Genomic DNA, 17905 nt, shown 5'->3' on the forward strand with positions numbered 1-17905 from the left:
GAAAGCAAGAGTACACAACAATCTGCAGTAAGTATCCCCCAACACTTCATCTGCACTACTGCAGCCCCTTTAGGTCCATGATTGCTCAACAATCTGTTTGGCTTTGTATGTTAACTCCCTTTTCAGCCACCAGGTTCCAGATGCTAGCATGATGCTGACCAGACTCCCCTGGACAGATGATCCCACAATGAGTCCTGGAGCTCCGCTTCCCCAGAGCCCCAACCTACTAGGTAAAGAGAGAGGCAGGCTGGGAGTATGGATCAACCAGTCAATACCCATGTTCAGCGGGAGAGCAATTAAAGAAGCCAGACCTTCTGCGTCCCACAATGACCTTGGGTCCATACTCCCAGAGGGATAAAGAATAGGAAAGCTATCAAGGGAGGGGATGGGATACAGAGATCTGGTGGTGGGAATTGTGTGGAGTTGTACCCCTCTTATCCTACAGTTTTGTTAATGTCTCCTTTTTAAAATAAATTTTAAAAATTAAAATTAAAAAATTTAAAAAAAAGATAGGTCAGAAGAAATGAAACTAAAGGAAGTAATATCATTAGCAATTGAATCCAAGAAGATCAGATATCCAGGAATAAATCTAACAAAGAATGTAAAGGATCTTCTTAAGGAAAACTGTAAGACACTGTTAAAAGAAATAGAGGATGACACAAAGAAATGTAAGAACATCCCCTGGTCATGGATTGGGAGAATAAATACTAAAAATGGCAATTTTGCCAAAAGCAATCTATAGATTCAGTGCAATCCCTATTAAAATACCAATGATATATTTCAAGGAAATTGAACAGATTATTCAAAAATTTGTATGGAAGTCTAAAACACCACGAATAACAAAACCACTCCTAAAGAAAAAGAAGAAAAATGGAGGCATTACAATACCTGACTTTACGTTATACTACAAAGCAGTAATAATCAAAACAGTGTGGTACTGGAACAAAAATGGTCATATGGACAAATGGAATAGGATAGAGAGCCCAGAACTCAATCCATACACATACAGACATATACAGGTACCTTACATATGACAAATGGGCCAAATCTGCCCATTGAGGAAAGGAAAGTCTCTTTAACAAATGGTGTTGGCAGAATTGGACAGCCACATGTAGAAAAATGAAACTAGACCACCAATTAACACCATACACCAAAATTAACTCAAAATGGATAAAAGATCTGGATATCAGACCTGAAAGTACAAAACGCATATAAGACTATATCGGTGAAACATTTCATGAAACACTAAAGATATATTTGGAGACTTCACCCCATGGACAAAGGAAACAAAAGCATGATTGAACAAGTGGGGCTATATCAAATTAAAATGTTTCCATACATCAAAAAAGATAGTCCATAAAGTCCATAAAGATAAACAGGAAACCCTGCAAATGGGAGAACATATTCGCACATCATACTTCAGACAGACACTTGATATCAAACATCTATATAGAACTCATTGGGCTCAACAAAAAAGAAAAAGGACAACCCAATAATAAAGTGGGTAGAGGACATGCATAGCCAGTTTTCTAAAGAAGAGATACGCGTGGCCCACAGACATATACAGAAATGCTCTAATTCACTCATCACCAGAGAAATACAAATTAAAACTACACTGAGATACCACCTCAGTGTATGACCTTCATCAACAAAACAGGAGAAGATAAAAGTTGGAAAGAAGGTGGAAAGAAAGGAACTCTAATACACTGCTAGTGAGAATGCAAAAAGGTACAACCATTATGGAGAACAGTATGGAGAATCCTTAAGCAAATACAGATGGAAATACCTTACAACCCAGCAATCCCACTCTTAGGCATTTTTCCAAAAGAGATAATATCACTAATTCGAAGAGATATATACAATCCCATGTTGACAGCCACATTATCTACAATAGCAAAAATTTGGAAGCAACCAAAATGTCCCTCCACTGATTATTGGTTAAAAAAGGTATGGGGCATATACTCAATGGAATATTACTCAGCAATAAAAAATTATGATTTTACATCTTTTGGGATAAAATAGATGAAACGAGAACATTATACTTAGTGAAATAAACAAGGAAGTAAAGGAAATCTATAGGATGGTCTCACTCGTGGAATTTAGAGAACTGAACACACATACATACAGACACAACACAATCTGTATTTAAAATGCAAAACTACTGTGGTTACCTAGGAGAGAAGGGGGAAGGCACAGACTTTTGATGTCAGGGAAGATGTGAAACTCAAGTCTTATCACTATTTAGTCCTATGAATAGCAATATGACAGGTGGGAAGGGTGGATAGATTTAATATCTCAAGTTCCCCAACTACCTAGACTATAGCCCTAAGCACAAATACTAGCACTTGCTAATATTTATCTTTAATTTGCAAATGATCATACTCTGATAAGGAGATTAATTGCTTGTGGATCTCTAAAAATGTATCAGAAAATAAAGCTCTGTAAACATCTAAATCAATTACAGCTTTAGGCCAGATAGGTCAAGACCTTTTAACCTTGTAAGTATTTAAAATACAAGGAGGTTCGGATACCACTAGAAGCATTCAAATTATAGTGAAGTTAAGTATAACAGCACAGATACTTAGCCCCCCCAACTAACCTGCCTATAATAATTATTGATATTTTAACATTCTCTAAAGACTATAAGAAAACTCTTGCATCCTCTTTAAGACCTGCATTTCTCCTAGTCCTGGTATCTCTAGGATATGCTTATACTTCTTGAAATTCCTTTTCTATGATTCCTTATCGCCATACCAACCCTGTCAACTTTAACCAAATCACTACTGGTGCTGCCACCCCGCATTATGTTGCTACTGAAATAATTCTACGGACTGTAACCTGAGATACCAGCCTGAGAAGTCAACCTCACAACTCTTCAAATCTGGTGTTCCACTCGGTGACACCATTCTCTCAGACAACATTCTCATCCAAGCTCAGGTTAGTTACCACACTCAAGCAAAACTATTATAGTTGTATGCCCCCAGGAACATGCCTAAAATGGTTTCCCTAGCTTTCTTCTACCCCAAAATCCCTAATCTCATCTGCTCTGATCCTACTTTCTGGTTCCTGTTCATTAACCATCTTGTCTCAACTTAGGTCATGCCACCTTCCAGATAGCAGGCTGCAGATGCTACCATGACTCCACCCCAACTTTTCGGGTAAATGATCTCACCAATGTGTCCTGTAGCCTCACATCTCCAGAGCTCTGGTCCACTAGGGAAAGACAGAAACAGGCTGGGCATATGGATCGACCTGTCAATGCCCATGCTCAGCAGAGAAGCAGCTACAGAAGCCAGAACTCCTACCTTCTGCTCCCCATAAACAACCTTGATCCATACTCCCATCCATACTTCATCCCATAGGATGAAGATAAGGGGACACTGCACTCCAGCTCCATCAGCACCCAGGGAGACAGAAGGAAAAGGAGAGGGACATATGGAGGTAATTGTGTTGTCATGAGTGGCTTGGAGGGGGAGAGAGGATTGAATCATAAAAGAAAGAGGCAATTATGTATAAATGTGGACAGATAGTTGTAGAGGAGATGGTTGGCCCATGTCTACAACTTTAGGGGAACTGTGGTGGATTACAGTGGGGAGAGTGAAGATTCAGAACTCTGGTGGTGGGAATGGTGTGGATTCAAACCCCTGTCGACATGTAATTCTGTAATTTAAAACAACAACAAAAAAAATTTAAATAAATAAATAAATAAATCATTTACCCTCTTAATAAAAAATGAAAAAGTTAATAGTAGGTAGTAATACTAGTAATGTAATAAGAAATATGAGCCTGTATTGAGTTTTGAAGTTTAGCATGAGCAAATTCTTAGAAACATGCATACACACTGGAAAATACTATATAAAAACAACCCCAAAAGAAGGCAATATCCTTATTCTTAATTACAAAGATCCCTTTATCAAAACAAAACAACTCACAGGTAACCACTATAATGTTAAGGATTTTTCTTATCCTTTTTTCTGGTCATTAACTTAGAATTAAAAGAATTTAAAAATAGCTCAATGACTTTAAAGGTGAATTAAACATTAATGATTATAGTCAATAAATTATATGCTAAGGAAGGTTAATAACGTAAGGTAGTAAAGTCTTCTAATTTTTGAATCTCAAAAACCGGAATGTGATTAATCTAGTCTGAATTAACCCTGGCTCCCCACCTGCAGGGGGTAGCTTCACAAGTGGTGAACCAGGTCTGCAGGTGTCTATCTTTCTTTCCTCCTCTTCTGTTTTCCCTTCCTCTCTCTGTCCTATCCAACAACAACAATCACAACAACAAAGGAGAAAAGATGGCTGCCAGGAGCAGTGGATTTGTAGTGCAGGCACCAAGCTCCAGCGATGGCCCTGGAGGCAGAAAAAATTTTAAAAGAAAGAAAGGAAAGATTAGATTTTTAGAGACAAAAAAAAAAAAAAGTTCTAAATTTTGATGTAGATGATGGTTACATATGTGAACATAAATGTGAAAATTCATTTATTTTCTACTTTAAATGTTATATAAAGTATTTCATAACAAAAATGTATTTATATAATATGTAATTGTGGTGGAAGAACAGTAGACCCTACACATTCAACAAGACACAAAATCTCTACTAAGACCTCAAGTATGAAAGTCTACCTTCTTTTTCTCTTTAGGAAGATACATAAGGGATAAGCACTGTGAATATAACTACTCTTCCAAAAGAAAAATGGCGTGTGATCAACCAAACAAATAAAGAAAACTAGACAGCAGGACCTACTTTATTTGAAGTTACTATTAAAGGTAAATAAGGCATGAAAAGCACTTAGCAATACAGAGCACAGTAAGTACTCGTCAATCTACCACTATCATTATTACATAGTAGCAATAAAAGGGAAATGTTGCTTCAAATTAATCCTAGACCACTTACTGAGAATATTATTTAACTGCTCCTCAACTTTTCATTCTCCAGTTTTTTTAAAAATATTCAATCAGCAAGTTTTTGACAGTTGTAACATCTGGTTAGATTAGAGAAAGGTCAAGTTAACTCAGGTTTTATCAAATTATTTTTTAATCTATATAACCTGAAGTCATCCTATCAACAGATAGTAAATACTTCCAACAATTCAACAATTAATATTATTAAACAGCATTCTTTCACAAATGTTTGAAGTGCATGATCATGATTCAATTTTCCTTTTTCTATTTTTTTAGGTATCTTTACTTATAGAGAAAGCCATGAATTGAGAGGAGATAAATAGAGAGAGAGAGAAAGAGAGACAGCTGCAGTACTGCTTCGCCACTTATAAAGATTTTCCCTTGCAGGTAGGGACCAGGGGCTGGAAACTCGATCTTTTTGCATTGTAACATGTGCACTCAACCAAGTGTGCCACCACCCAGCCCCACAATTCAGTTTTCTAAAGATGAAGTACTAAAAATATTAAGGTAAATCAGAATGTAAAATTAGAAAATTCAGTAGCACTACCTACCAGAAAAATATTTAAATCATCATTTATAATTTTGAACATTATATAACATAAAAGTTACAATTTAGGGCAGGGATAGATAGCACGATACTTATGCAGAGACTATCATGCCTGAGGCTCCAGAGTCCCAGTTCAATCCCCCGCACCACCATATGACAGAGCTGAGCAGTGCTCTGATTAAAAAAGTAATTAATTAATAAAATTTTTAAAAAAGAAATTACAATTTAGCAAATCTAACCAACTTATGGAAGCACTTCATTAATGGAAATAATGTAAAATCACAAAAGACTATACAAGAAAGAAAGTCTTCTATGAGGGCAGTAAAGCAGTCTAAGAACTTTCTTGAATGATTTTCAAGTGACAGTAATAGTCACTGGAAACTGCATTCAAATTTAGCATTCTAAAAAAAAGAATACTGTATTTAGTTCTACAATTTCATGGCTGTAGTTTCATTCCAGCAAAATTAATTAAACCAAATGAAATAAACTTCTTTCTACTGTATTCCAAAATTTTATTTTAAAAAGTCAATGATCTGAGGCTTCAATACTTATTTTTAAAACTTAAAAGGTTTGTGTTATTCATACCTTTATAATAAATAGCATTCTAAAAAGTAGTCTTCTACTTACCTAGATTTTTTCTTATTAACATCTCGCTGCAAGAACAACCTCATTCGAAATAAAATCAAACCTGAAAAAAAAAAGTGTAACATCCCTCATTAGTTTTTGCTTCAAGTTTAAGTAGGTACATCTGTGATACCATTAAAACTAAAACTGCAAATCAAATTAGTCTATTGACATATTAATGTTCAACTAAAACAGCACTTTAACCTTCAGGAAGCAATTGCTAAATACTCTATTTTAATCGTATGACCTATTCAAATGAGAAATTTAAACTTTCTTGTTCTTTTTAAATAACTTCTTTTACAATAACTTCTTTCTGTATTCTATACACACAAATGTTGACCTAATGTACATACCCCTAAGAAACTCAAAAAGTCAAAGACAATGTGAGATAGCATTCAAGTATATATTAATAGTACTCATAATAATGACTAACATTAAGTCTATACTAGAGATAGCATACACTGACTGATACTCTCCTATACCCTCAATTGAATTTTCAATTTAATATATGATCTCTACCCCCCAAGACAGCGATAAACATTTACTTGTCAGAAATCTACCTACCCTTAATTAATCACAGTACAAATTCTGAAAACTCTGTCTTGGGCCAAGGTCTATAATAGGTTCTTCCCCTACCAGAAACCAGATGGTTATTGCTCTTCTCAATTCCTGTTCTCAAAAGTGGCATCATTACAGCTACTACCATTCTCACTTATATTACTACAACTACCCTATAATGACTTAAGTCATTTCAAATCTCTTTCACAGAATAGTAATAATTTTGCAACAAGTAACCTGAAGATGGCATATCTCTGCTCTGAGTCTTCAACAGAATTTACCAATAATCTCAGCCTTATCATCTATGTCCAATTTCTTTCTTTTCCCCAAAGTCATTTTATTAGAGAAATAAAGCTTACTGACAGCTGTTGACAGATGGGTACAACTTCTTTTACTCATGGTAAGTAGCTACAAACCACTCTCATCATCCACCCAAGTTTTTCTCCACTGTCTATACCCAATTTCTAATGTCCTGCTTACTCCATGTTTCCACTAGGCTGTGCCTCTTAACTCCCAGAACACCACCACTTTTTTTTTCAGTTTTCATGTCTTTTTTATATATCCAACTTTGCCACTTCTTCTAACTCTGCTAATCTTTTATAAAATTTTGTCTAATTGAGCATCCTGAAAGAATCTTCTCTAATTTCTTGAGCTATGTAAAGTTGTGTTTCTCAACTGCTACAAACTAGTGATAGCTTTCCATCAACCCCACCTGCTTACCTGCAGTTCCTGAACTACAATATGAACACTGAGGGCAAGAATTAATTTAGCTCATTTCCGTATTTCCATTGGATGACACACAGTTAAAAACAACGTAGGCTGAATAAAAGATGATAAATGTGTTGTATCTTTTTAAATTTTTGTTATCTTTATTTATTTATTTATTTATTGGATACAGACAGCCAGAAATTGAGAGGAAGGGGGTGATAGAGAGGGAGAGAGACAAGAGAGACAGACACCTGCAGCACTGCTTCATCACTTGCAAAGCTGCCCCCCTGCAGGTGAGAAGTGAGGGCTTGAACCCAGGTCCTTGTGCATTATAACATGTACACTCAACCAGGTGCACCACCACTCAGCCCCAAGAAGTGTGTTGTATATTAAAGTGTATGTAAGGATGCATAAGTCAAGCAAGTAAAATTCAGATACTGACTTTTCATTTGTGGGCACAGTGACATTAGTTTATGAGGTAACGACTAATTAAAAATACAACTGAGAAAAATCAGTCCACTGAAAACTTTGAATAAAAGAATGGATGAATTTCACTAATTATCAGCGCGCGCGCACACACACACACACACACATGAAACCTGGTACTAAATGTTTGCATCTCCACAGAATAATAAAGTTTGTAGACTAAGTCCTATACTATTTAAGCATTAGACTCAAGCAGAAAAGAGGAAAGTGAATATAGTTCAATATAAACAATGTTAATAATCTGAAAAAGCGGTTTTCAAATCACAATGCATTTGCATGACTAGGAGGGCTTGTTAAAAACAGACTGCTAGGTACTAATCTCACAATTTTCTGATTCCATAAGTATAATTTACATTCCTGTATGTCCCAAATATGAGGCTGATGTTGCCATTTCCAGAACCACACATTGAGAACTACAGAACTAGAGGTTGCTGCAACATAGGCCATTCACTACTTCCAACCTAGACTGGATATAGAGACTTTTAACAAATTAAACTGTGTATCTAAGTGAGACCATTAAAGCCAACTATGAGTTGCTGGAAAATGATTCTGTAAAAGAAATCCATTATAATAGTTGGAAGCTGTGAAATTTACCCCTTATATAAGAAAAAAAAAAGTACTTGCAAATGTGTTTAAATGTAATGTATTGTGATAGAGAGATTATTTTGAATTATCTGGTCAGGTCTCAAATACTATCAAATGTAACTTAAAAAGGAAGAGCTGGAAAATTTGATTGCACATAAAAAAGATGAAACAGAACAGACTTGAAAAACACCAGTCTTGAACACTACAGCAAAGCAAGAAAAGTCCAGCAGCAATCAGAACCGGTAAGATGCAATGAAAGAATTCTCTTCTGAATTAGGAGAGAAAACCTCAAGGATGCCCTGATGAATGTCCAGGGAGTATAATTTCATATTTTTTACTTCCAGAACTGAGGGAATTCATTTCTGTTGCCCTCCTAGTGATGCAGATGCACTGTGATTTGAAAACTACTTTTTCAGATTATTAACATTGTTAATATTGAACTGTATTCACTTTCCTCTTTTCTGCTTGAGACTAATGCTTAAATAGTATAGGACCACCTAATTTGTGACATAAAAATGATACACTGAGGATAGAGGGCTATCAAGGAGATAAAGCATCACTTAACAGGTATTACTGACTGAATTGTTAACCATAAAATTCATATGGTGAAACCCCAACTCCTATTGTAACTGTATTTTGGAAATAAGAACTTGAAGAAGGCAATTAAGGGGTCAGGCGGTGGTGTACCTGACTGAGTACACACATTACAGTATGCAAGGACCTGGCTTCACCTGCAGGGAGAAAGCTTCAGGAGTGGTGAAATAGTGCTACAGATATCTTTCCTTTTCTCTTCCTCTCCTTCTCCCTCCCTCCCCCAACTCTGCACTATTCCAAGCCTTCAGGTTCATGATTGGTCAATAATTTGTTTGGCTTTGTATGTCAACTCTCTTTTCAGCCGCCAGGCTCCAGATGCTAACATGACGCTGACCAGACTTCCCTGGACAGAGGACCCCACCAATGTGTCCTGGAGCTCCATTTCCCCAGAGCCCTTCCCCACTAGGGAAAGAGAGAGGCTGGGAGTATGGATCAACCTGTCAACACCCATGTTCAGCAGGAAAGCAATTACAGAAGCCAGACCTTCCACCTTCTGCATCCCACAATGACCTTGGGTCCATACTCCCAGAGAGTTAAAGAATAAGAAAGCTACCAGGGGAGTGGATGGAATATGGAGTTCTGATGGTGGGTATTGTGTGGAGCTGTACCCCTCTTATCCAATGGTTTTATCAGTGTTTCCTTTTTATAAATAAATTTAAAAGAGAGGAAATTAAGATTTAATGAGTGAGCCAGGAGGTGGATCAATGGGTAAGGCACTAGACACTCAAAGCATGGGGTCCCAAATTTAATCTCCAGCACTGCATATGCCAAAGAAAGGTTCTGGTTCTTTTGCTTTTTTTCTCATCCTCCTCCTCTCACAAATAAATTATTTATTTTTTGGATAGAGACAGAGAGAAATCCAGAGGGAAGGGGTAGATACACATAGACACACACAGAGAGAGAGAGAGAGAGAAAGGGAGATGGAGAGGCACTGAGGCAACAATGCTTCACCACTTACGAAATTTTTCCCTTACAAGTGGGGATTGGGGCTTGAACCTGGGTACTTGCATATAACATGTTCACTCAACCAAGTAAGTCACCACCGGACCCATAAATAATAATTATAAGGGGGGGTGATGAGGCCTTATGATTGGGGCCCAAGACCAATATGACTGGTGTATATATAAGACAGAAATCAAGACTGTGAAGACACAGTGAGAAGATAGTCCTCTGAAAAGAGACTTAGGAGAAACCAAGCTTATCATTCTAATGTTGAAGTGGTAGCTCCCAGAAATGTGCTAAAGTAAATTTTCGTTGTTTAAGCCACCTGGCATGTGGTATTTTGCTATAGCTGTCCTAACAGTGTAATATAAAAGGATGTACATGTTTGCACAATAATGTAGATCCACTTAATGCCACTGAGCTGTACATTTTAAAATGCTTAAATTAAATTTTATTGTGTGCAGATTTTACTACAGTAAGAGCCTGTATAAAATATGTAATACTACCTTTAACTCCCAGCTATTTGATATTTTTATTTTCTTCTGCTCATAATTATATTTCAAAGTGTGAAAATTACATTTCTTTTTTTTAAATTTTTTAATATTTATTTTATTTATTCATTCCCTTTTGTTGCCCTTGTTGTTTTATTGTTGTAGTTATTATTGTTGTTGTCATTGTTGGATAGGACAGAGAGAAATGGAGAGAGGAGGGGAAGACAGAGAGGAGGAGAGAAAGACAGACACCTGCAGACCTGCTTCACCGCCTGTGAAGCGACTCCCCTGCAGCTGGGGAGCCGGGGTTCGAACCGGGATCCTTATGCTGGTCCTTCTGCTTTGCGCCACCTGCGCTTAACCCACTGCGCTACAGCCCGACTCCCAGAAAAATTACATTTCTTACAGAATTACAGCAGAACATTTTCATGAAATTGTCTTCTTAATTTTGTCCTGCAAATTTTGTTGAGTCCAAATGTCTTATTCACTGAACCACCTCACAGACTTAGACTATATGATCACAATGACATGATCACATAGAGAGCCAATTTCCCAAGGGCTGAATCTATAAATATATATATATATATACATACATTTTTATCTATGCATATCTTTATATATCTATGTTTATTTACCCATTTTTTAATGGTCCTGACTTCCATTTCCTTTCCAGTTCACCCCTACAGCTATGATTACTCCAAGTGTGTGCTTCCTTAAACCATAGCTTTCCTCAGGTGTTTACCAGATTCACTTCTCTTTCACTGGTGGTAGAAAAATAAGATTTGTGGGTTAAGCGCATATGGTGTAAAGTGCAAGGACCTGTGTGAAGGATCCTGGTTAGAGCCCCAGCCCCAGACCTGTAGGGAGGTCATTTCACAGGCAGTGAAGCAGGTCTGCAGGTGTCTATTTTTCTCTCCCCCTTTGTCTTCCAGTCCTCTCATGGTTTCTCTCTGTCCTATCCAACAACAATGACAAAAATAACAACAACAATAAAAACAACAACAAAAAGAAAAAAATGGCCTCCAGGAGCAGTGGATACATAGTGCAGGCACCGAGCCCCAGCAATAACCCTGGAAGCAAAATAAATAAATAAATAAAACTCCTGGAGTTTTATTTAAATAATATAAATAAATAAATTAATTAATTAAATTAAATAAATAAAACTCCTGGAGGAAAAAAAAAGTCAAATAGATTCTTCCAAAATAATGTTAAAAGTAGTTATTTCAGCAAGACATAAATTCAGCTGTGGGAGCAGAGAAGGAAAGGCTAGTACTTAGGACTTGCAAGCATAAAATATTAAAAAATGCTTTTAAATATTTATTGGATAGAGATAGCCAGAAATTGAAGTGAGGGGGAGCAGAAAGGGAGAGAGACAGAGAAAGACCTGCAGCATTGCTTCACCACTTACATAGTTTTCCCTCTGCAGGTGGAGACTGGGTCCTTGCACATTGCAACATGTGCGCTCAGTCAGGTGAGCTACGACCCAGCCTCATAAATAAATATTTTTAAATTGTAAGTATATATGACAAAAACATGAAAACAATTCCACTTAAAATCAAAGAGGATAAAACACCTGAACAAACCTAACCAAGGATACTAAATATGTATATACTACAAGCCATAAAACAGTAATAAAGGATATCAATGATACACAGAAATGGAAGAAAACCCTGTGTTTATGGGACTGGAAGACTAAATATTGCTGAGATGTCCATAAGACCCAAAGAAACATACAGATTCAATGCAATCCCTATTTGTTTAGAAGATATTTCTTAGAAAAAAATATGAGAAAATCCATAAAATTTTCAAGAAATCTCTGGGAAACCAAATAGCCAAAGCAATCCCAAGAAAGAATTACAAGTCTCAATGCTACAAAACAACAGTTAGCAAGACTGTGATGTGAGACAGAAAGACCAGTGGAAGAAAGAATGCAGATATAAACCTACACATACATGGTAAAATGATATTCAACATGGGCTCCAAAGAGGATAGGACAGTCTCTTCAATAATAGTCTAGGGAAACTGGATGAATGTATGCAAATATTGGATGTCTACTATACTCCATATTTAAAAAAAAAATCAAAATAGACCAAAAAGACCTAAACACAAAAGCAAAAACTATAAAATTCTTACGGAAAAAAATAGCAACTCAACTTAGGTCACACCACTTTTCCAGACACTAAGTTACAGATGCTACCATGACTTCATCCCGACTTCTCTGGGCAGACAACCTCAACAATGTGTCCTGGACCATCTCCAGAGCTCTGATCCACTAGGGAAAGACAGAAACAAGCTGGGGGTATGGATCAACTTGTCAATGCCCATGTTCAGCAGAGAAGCAGCTACAGAAGCCAGAACTCCTACCTTCTGCTCCCCATAAACAACCTTGATCCATGCTCCCAGTGGGGAAGAAGTAATAGGATGAAGATAAGGGGACACTGCACTCCAGCTCCATCAGCACTCAGGGAGACAGAAGGAAAAGGAGAGGGACATATGGAGGTAATTGTGTTGTCATGAGTGGCTTGGAGGGGGAGAGAGGACTGAATCATAAAAGAAAGAGGCAATTATGTATAAATGTGGACAGATAGTTGTAGAGGAGATGGTTGGCCCATGTCTATAACCTTAGCGGAATTTTGGTGGATTGCAGTGAGGAGAATGGAGATTCAGAACTCTGGTGGTAGGAATGGTGTGGAGTCAAACCCCTGTTGACACATAGCTCTGTAATATAAAAATAAGTAATAAATAAATGAATAAAAAGTCTCACACGAAATGTGTCTGTCATATTTGATCTCATATTTGGGGGGGCAGAGGGAGGAGATTAAACAATATCAAACCTAAAGAAAGGAAAAAAAAACCTACCATGCATTAAAAGAAGAAACAATATCAGAGCTTCAGAGGTGGTACAGTAAATAAAGCAATTCACTCAACTATAAGGTCCAGAGTTTGAAGTTCAATCTATATCATCACATAGGCCAAAGAGATGCTCTGGTTCTTATTTCTCTCTCTCAATAATAATAAGTGAAATGGCAGTCTACATAACAGAACAAAAGTTTCATAAATGATTTACCTGATAAGTGGGTTAATATCCCAAAATAAGGGAGTCAGGCGATAGTGCAGCGGGTTAAGCACACGTGGCGCAAAGCGCCAGGACTGGCATAAGGATCCCTGGCTCCCCATGTGCTGAGGAATCACTTCACAGGTGATGAAGCAAGTCTGCAGGTGTCTATCTTTCTCTCCCCCTCTCTGTCTTCCCCTTCTCTCTTTGAACTGAAAGTCCAAAATGCCAAGATAGCCAGATTGCAGGGCAGAGCACTAAAGATATCCACATATAGCAAAAACATCTTTAATTACCTAGTTGCGTAATAATTTTTTTAAAAATAGAGATGAGTAAACTACCAAAGGCTAAAGAGTAATAAGTTACCCAACTTACTCTGTGAAAAGGATTGTTGGTCTATTCTCTCTTATTGTCAGAATGCCTATTCCTTGTGTAGTTTAATTTCAACATGTAGAAACTTTTTAGTGTTATATAATCCCATTTATTTACTCGTTTTCATTTCCCATGACCAGAGATTTGAGTCTACAAATAAATCTGTGAAGATCCTGTAGTTTCACCGACATTTTCTTTTATAAATTTTAGATTCTACTCTAATATTTAGATCTTTTTAATACATTTTGATTTGACCTTGGTATATGGCATTAGGTGGTGGTCTAGTTTCACTTTTCTACATGTGGCTGTCCAATTTTCCTAGAACCATCTGTTGAAGAGACCTTCTTTATCCCCACTGAATGGTTTTGGACCCTTTATCATATATTAGGTAATTGCATGTATGTATTATTATTAATGGGCTTGCACTTCTGCTGTTGAGCCAAGTGTCCATTTTTATTCCAGTACCACATTGTTTTGATTACTTATGCTTTGTAATATAAACTGAATTTGGGGAGTGTGACCCCTCCATATTTTTCCTTTTTTCCTCAGAATTGCTTTGGCAATTCGTGGCCTTTTGTGGTTACACACAAATGTTTGGACAAGTTGTTCCATTTGCTTGAAAAGATGCCATTGGAATTGATAGGGATTGCATTGAAATTATAGATCGCTTTTAGAACAGTCACTTTAGTAATATTTATTCTTCCAATACAGGAACAAGGAGTATTCTACTTCTGTGTCCTCTATTTCTTTTAATAATGTCCTAGCTTTCATTATAAAATTCATTCACCTCCTTTGTGAGATTCACCCCAAGGTATGTACTTTTTCTGGGTTCAACTATAAATGAGATTGAGTCTTATTTCCCTTTAGTTTGACTCCGTTTGTATAGAGAAATGCCACAGAATTTTGTGTATTGATTTTGTATCCTGCTACTCCGATTATTTCCAGTAGTTTTTTGGTAGAATCCTTGGGGTTCTCTAGACATATGTCATTAGCAAACAGTCATAGTTTGATTTATTTTCTAACCTGTATGCCTTTGATATCTTTCTTGTTTAATTTCAGTGGTAAGGACCTCCAGAATTATGTTAAGTAACAGTGGAGTGAACATCCTTGTCAGGTTCTCAATTTTAGGGGGAAAGTTTTCAGCTTTTCCCCATTAAGAATGATATTAGCTGTGAGTTTGTAACAAATGGTCTGTGTTATGTTGAGGAATGATCCCTTCATTCCAGTTTCTGGAAGATCTTCATCCTAAATGGGTGCTGGATCTTGTCAAATCCCTCTTCTGCAACAACTGATACCACCATGTGATTTTTCTTTTTGCTGTTGATGATATAAGGAGTAGCACTGATTGACTTATAAATTTTGAACCATCCCTGATTCACAAGAATGAATCCCACTTGGTATTGGTGAATTATTCTCTTAATATGCTGTTGGATTCCATTTGCCAAGATCTTGTTCAGGATCTATCAATGTTCATCAGGGATATAGGACTGTAGCTTTCTCTTCTAGTAGAATCCTTTTCCTGTAGGGAGCTGGGCGATAGCGAAGCGGGTTAATTTTATTTATTATTATTCATTTATTTTGCAACCAGGATTATTGCTGGGGCTTCATGACAGCACTGCAAACCCACTGCTCCCGGATGCCATTTTTTTCCTTCTTTTTTTCTTCTATTTTTATTTAACAGAGAGAAATTGAGAAGGGAGAAAAGATAGAGAAAAGTAGACAACTATAGACCTGTTTCACCATTTGTGAAGTGTTGCCCCATAGGTGGGGAGCAGGGGCTCAATCCTGGATCCTTGCTCATGGTGATACATGTACACTTAACAGGGTGTAGCACTCCCTGGCTCTATAGGTGGTTTTTTTTTTTTTTTAACAGTTGTTGCTTTAACTCTGTCTCCTGGAATGACACTACTCAGTTGCTAATCCCTTGCTATGCTACAGGAAGTTGGCTGGGATTTATTTTTCTAGCAGCCATGGAAGCCTGAGCTGATCAGAGGGAGTTAATTTCATCCATATTTCTTCCCTTAAACAGTAGTGGGTCCATGGGCAGTTCAATATCCTGCTGCCCCTAAATTCAGATTAAGCAGCCCAGTCTACTTTCCTACCATGGTCTACAATAGGTAACTCCCAATTTGGCAATAGCCATCACTGAATACAGCTTTTTAAGTCCTAATAACCTCTCCCTCTCCCTTTCTCCATCCACTAACCACGTGTCTACATTCGTCTGTGGTTTAAAAAGTTTCTGACTGGCATAAGGATCCCGGTTCGAACCCCGGCTCCCCAGCTGCAGGGGCGTCGCTTCACAGGCGGTGAAGCAGGTCTGCAGGTGTCTATCTTACTCTCCTCCTCTCTGTCTTCCCCTCCTCTCTCCATTTTTCTCTGTCCTATCCAACAACAACAACAACAACAATAATAACTACAACAATAAAACAACAAGGGCAACAAAAGGGAATAAATAAAATAAATAAAAAAATATTTAAAAGTTTCTGAAGAAATACTGGTTGTAGTTTTTTGAGTTTTCAGATAATTTTTATTGCTTTTTCTAGTTGATGGCAACAGTGAATTGGGAATCACTGTTACTCTATACCCATGCTTCTGCAAGTCACTCTCTAGCAATGTTTTAACACTTTAACACTCTTGACTGAGAGTGAGTTAACAGGTATGCACATTGAAATTCTTAAGTTATATATTTTTTCCATGATGAAAATGTTTCAAAATTAGAAATTCAGATAATTAAGTTCTTTGCCTTTATCCCTAATTATCCCTGGAATTATCCTAGAGTATTTTGTTATTACTTTTACTCAAGGTTATGCAAACACTTATTTTAAAAGTCAACATGAGCTTTAATGAAAAGTAGCATTCTATTGGGAGCTACTCTCTTCCCTGATCCAGCTTTCTGGACCTTTTTCCAGCCATGACATCATCTCCTCAAACAATAAGTCTGATCCACCTGCATATCAGATGTCAGGCTCAGGGGAAAAAAAAAAAAACTAGTATATTCATGGGCCCTTTGGAATATAACTAAAATAGGCCTACTAACTACAAAACGAAGACCCCCAACTCTTCATCTGAACTATTCCTGCCTTTAGATTCAGGTTTACTCAACAATTTGTTTGGCGTTATATGTTACCTTTTTTTTCAGCCACCAGGTTCCAGATGCTAACATGATGCCAATCAGAATTCCCTGGACAGACAACCCCACGAATGTGTCCTGGAGCCCCACTTCCCCAGAGCCCTGCTCCACCACGGAAAGAGAGAGGCAGGCTGGGAGTATAGATCAACCTGTTAATGCCCATGTTCAATGGGGAAGTAATTACAGAAGCCAGACCTTCCACCTTCTGTACCCCACATAGACCCTAGGTCCATACTCCCAAAGGGATAAAGAATAGAAAAGCTATCAGGGGAGGGGATAGGCTATGGAGTTCTGGTGGCGGGAATTGTGTGGAGTTGTACCCCTCTTATCCTATGGTTTTGGTCAGTGTTTCCTTTTTATAAAAAAAAAAAAAAAGAAAGAAAGAAAGAACATTCTAGCCTTCCCCTATACAATGTCTTGTTGGAGAGTGGGCCTCACTGCCCTGGAAAGTCCAGGCCATTGTTTCCATGAGGTCCAAGCGAGCTGACCCCCAACTCTCCCTTCAGGTCAAGACAAGAGCAGGTTCCCCCGGTCTCTGGAATTTATGACGGCTATACACCCAGACATGGGCGCCTTTCTACATATGCCACCTCTCCCCTTTCCTTAATTAAAATCCATGGATTACTGTGTGCAGTTAACCTTAAAACCACCAGCAAATATCCTGATTGCTTAGCTACCTCCCTTTTCCCCTTGCTGCCCTAAAGTGCTTGCAATTTATATCTGGAAAAATGTACATTGTAAATATTGTGGCCAAACCTTATATGGTAACCTTTGACTTGTGATCAAACAGTCTGTTAGTCAAAAATGTGACTATGCATTGTGTTGCTCTGTGTTTAGGTTAATGGTTACCTCAACCTTCCCCCCAAGTTATAGATATATTTACCTGCTTTCTCTTTCAATAAACAAATTG

General features: G+C 37.4%; 1 protein-coding gene across 25 annotated transcripts in view; it reads right to left on the reverse strand.

The window, feature by feature from the left end:
- ZNF644 (zinc finger protein 644) overlaps window positions 1-17905 on the reverse strand; it is a 99665-nt gene that overhangs the window by 62482 nt on the left and 19278 nt on the right. For 24 of the 25 annotated variants that reach the window (XM_007524665.2, XM_016188852.2, XM_060202041.1 and 21 more), the window contains one exon: window positions 6078-6138. The exons of the other annotated variant lie outside the window; for it this stretch is intronic. In XM_007524665.2, coding sequence (XP_007524727.2) covers window positions 6078-6121 — 44 coding nt within the window. In that variant the 5' untranslated portion in view covers window positions 6122-6138. Of the gene's footprint in view, window positions 1-6077; window positions 6139-17905 lie in introns of those variants that run through there. 25 annotated transcript variants of the gene reach the window in all.

The sequence above is a fragment of the Erinaceus europaeus genome, chromosome 11 (genome assembly GCF_950295315.1).
Source record: "Erinaceus europaeus chromosome 11, mEriEur2.1, whole genome shotgun sequence".
NCBI classification, from domain to species: domain Eukaryota; kingdom Metazoa; phylum Chordata; class Mammalia; order Eulipotyphla; family Erinaceidae; genus Erinaceus; species Erinaceus europaeus.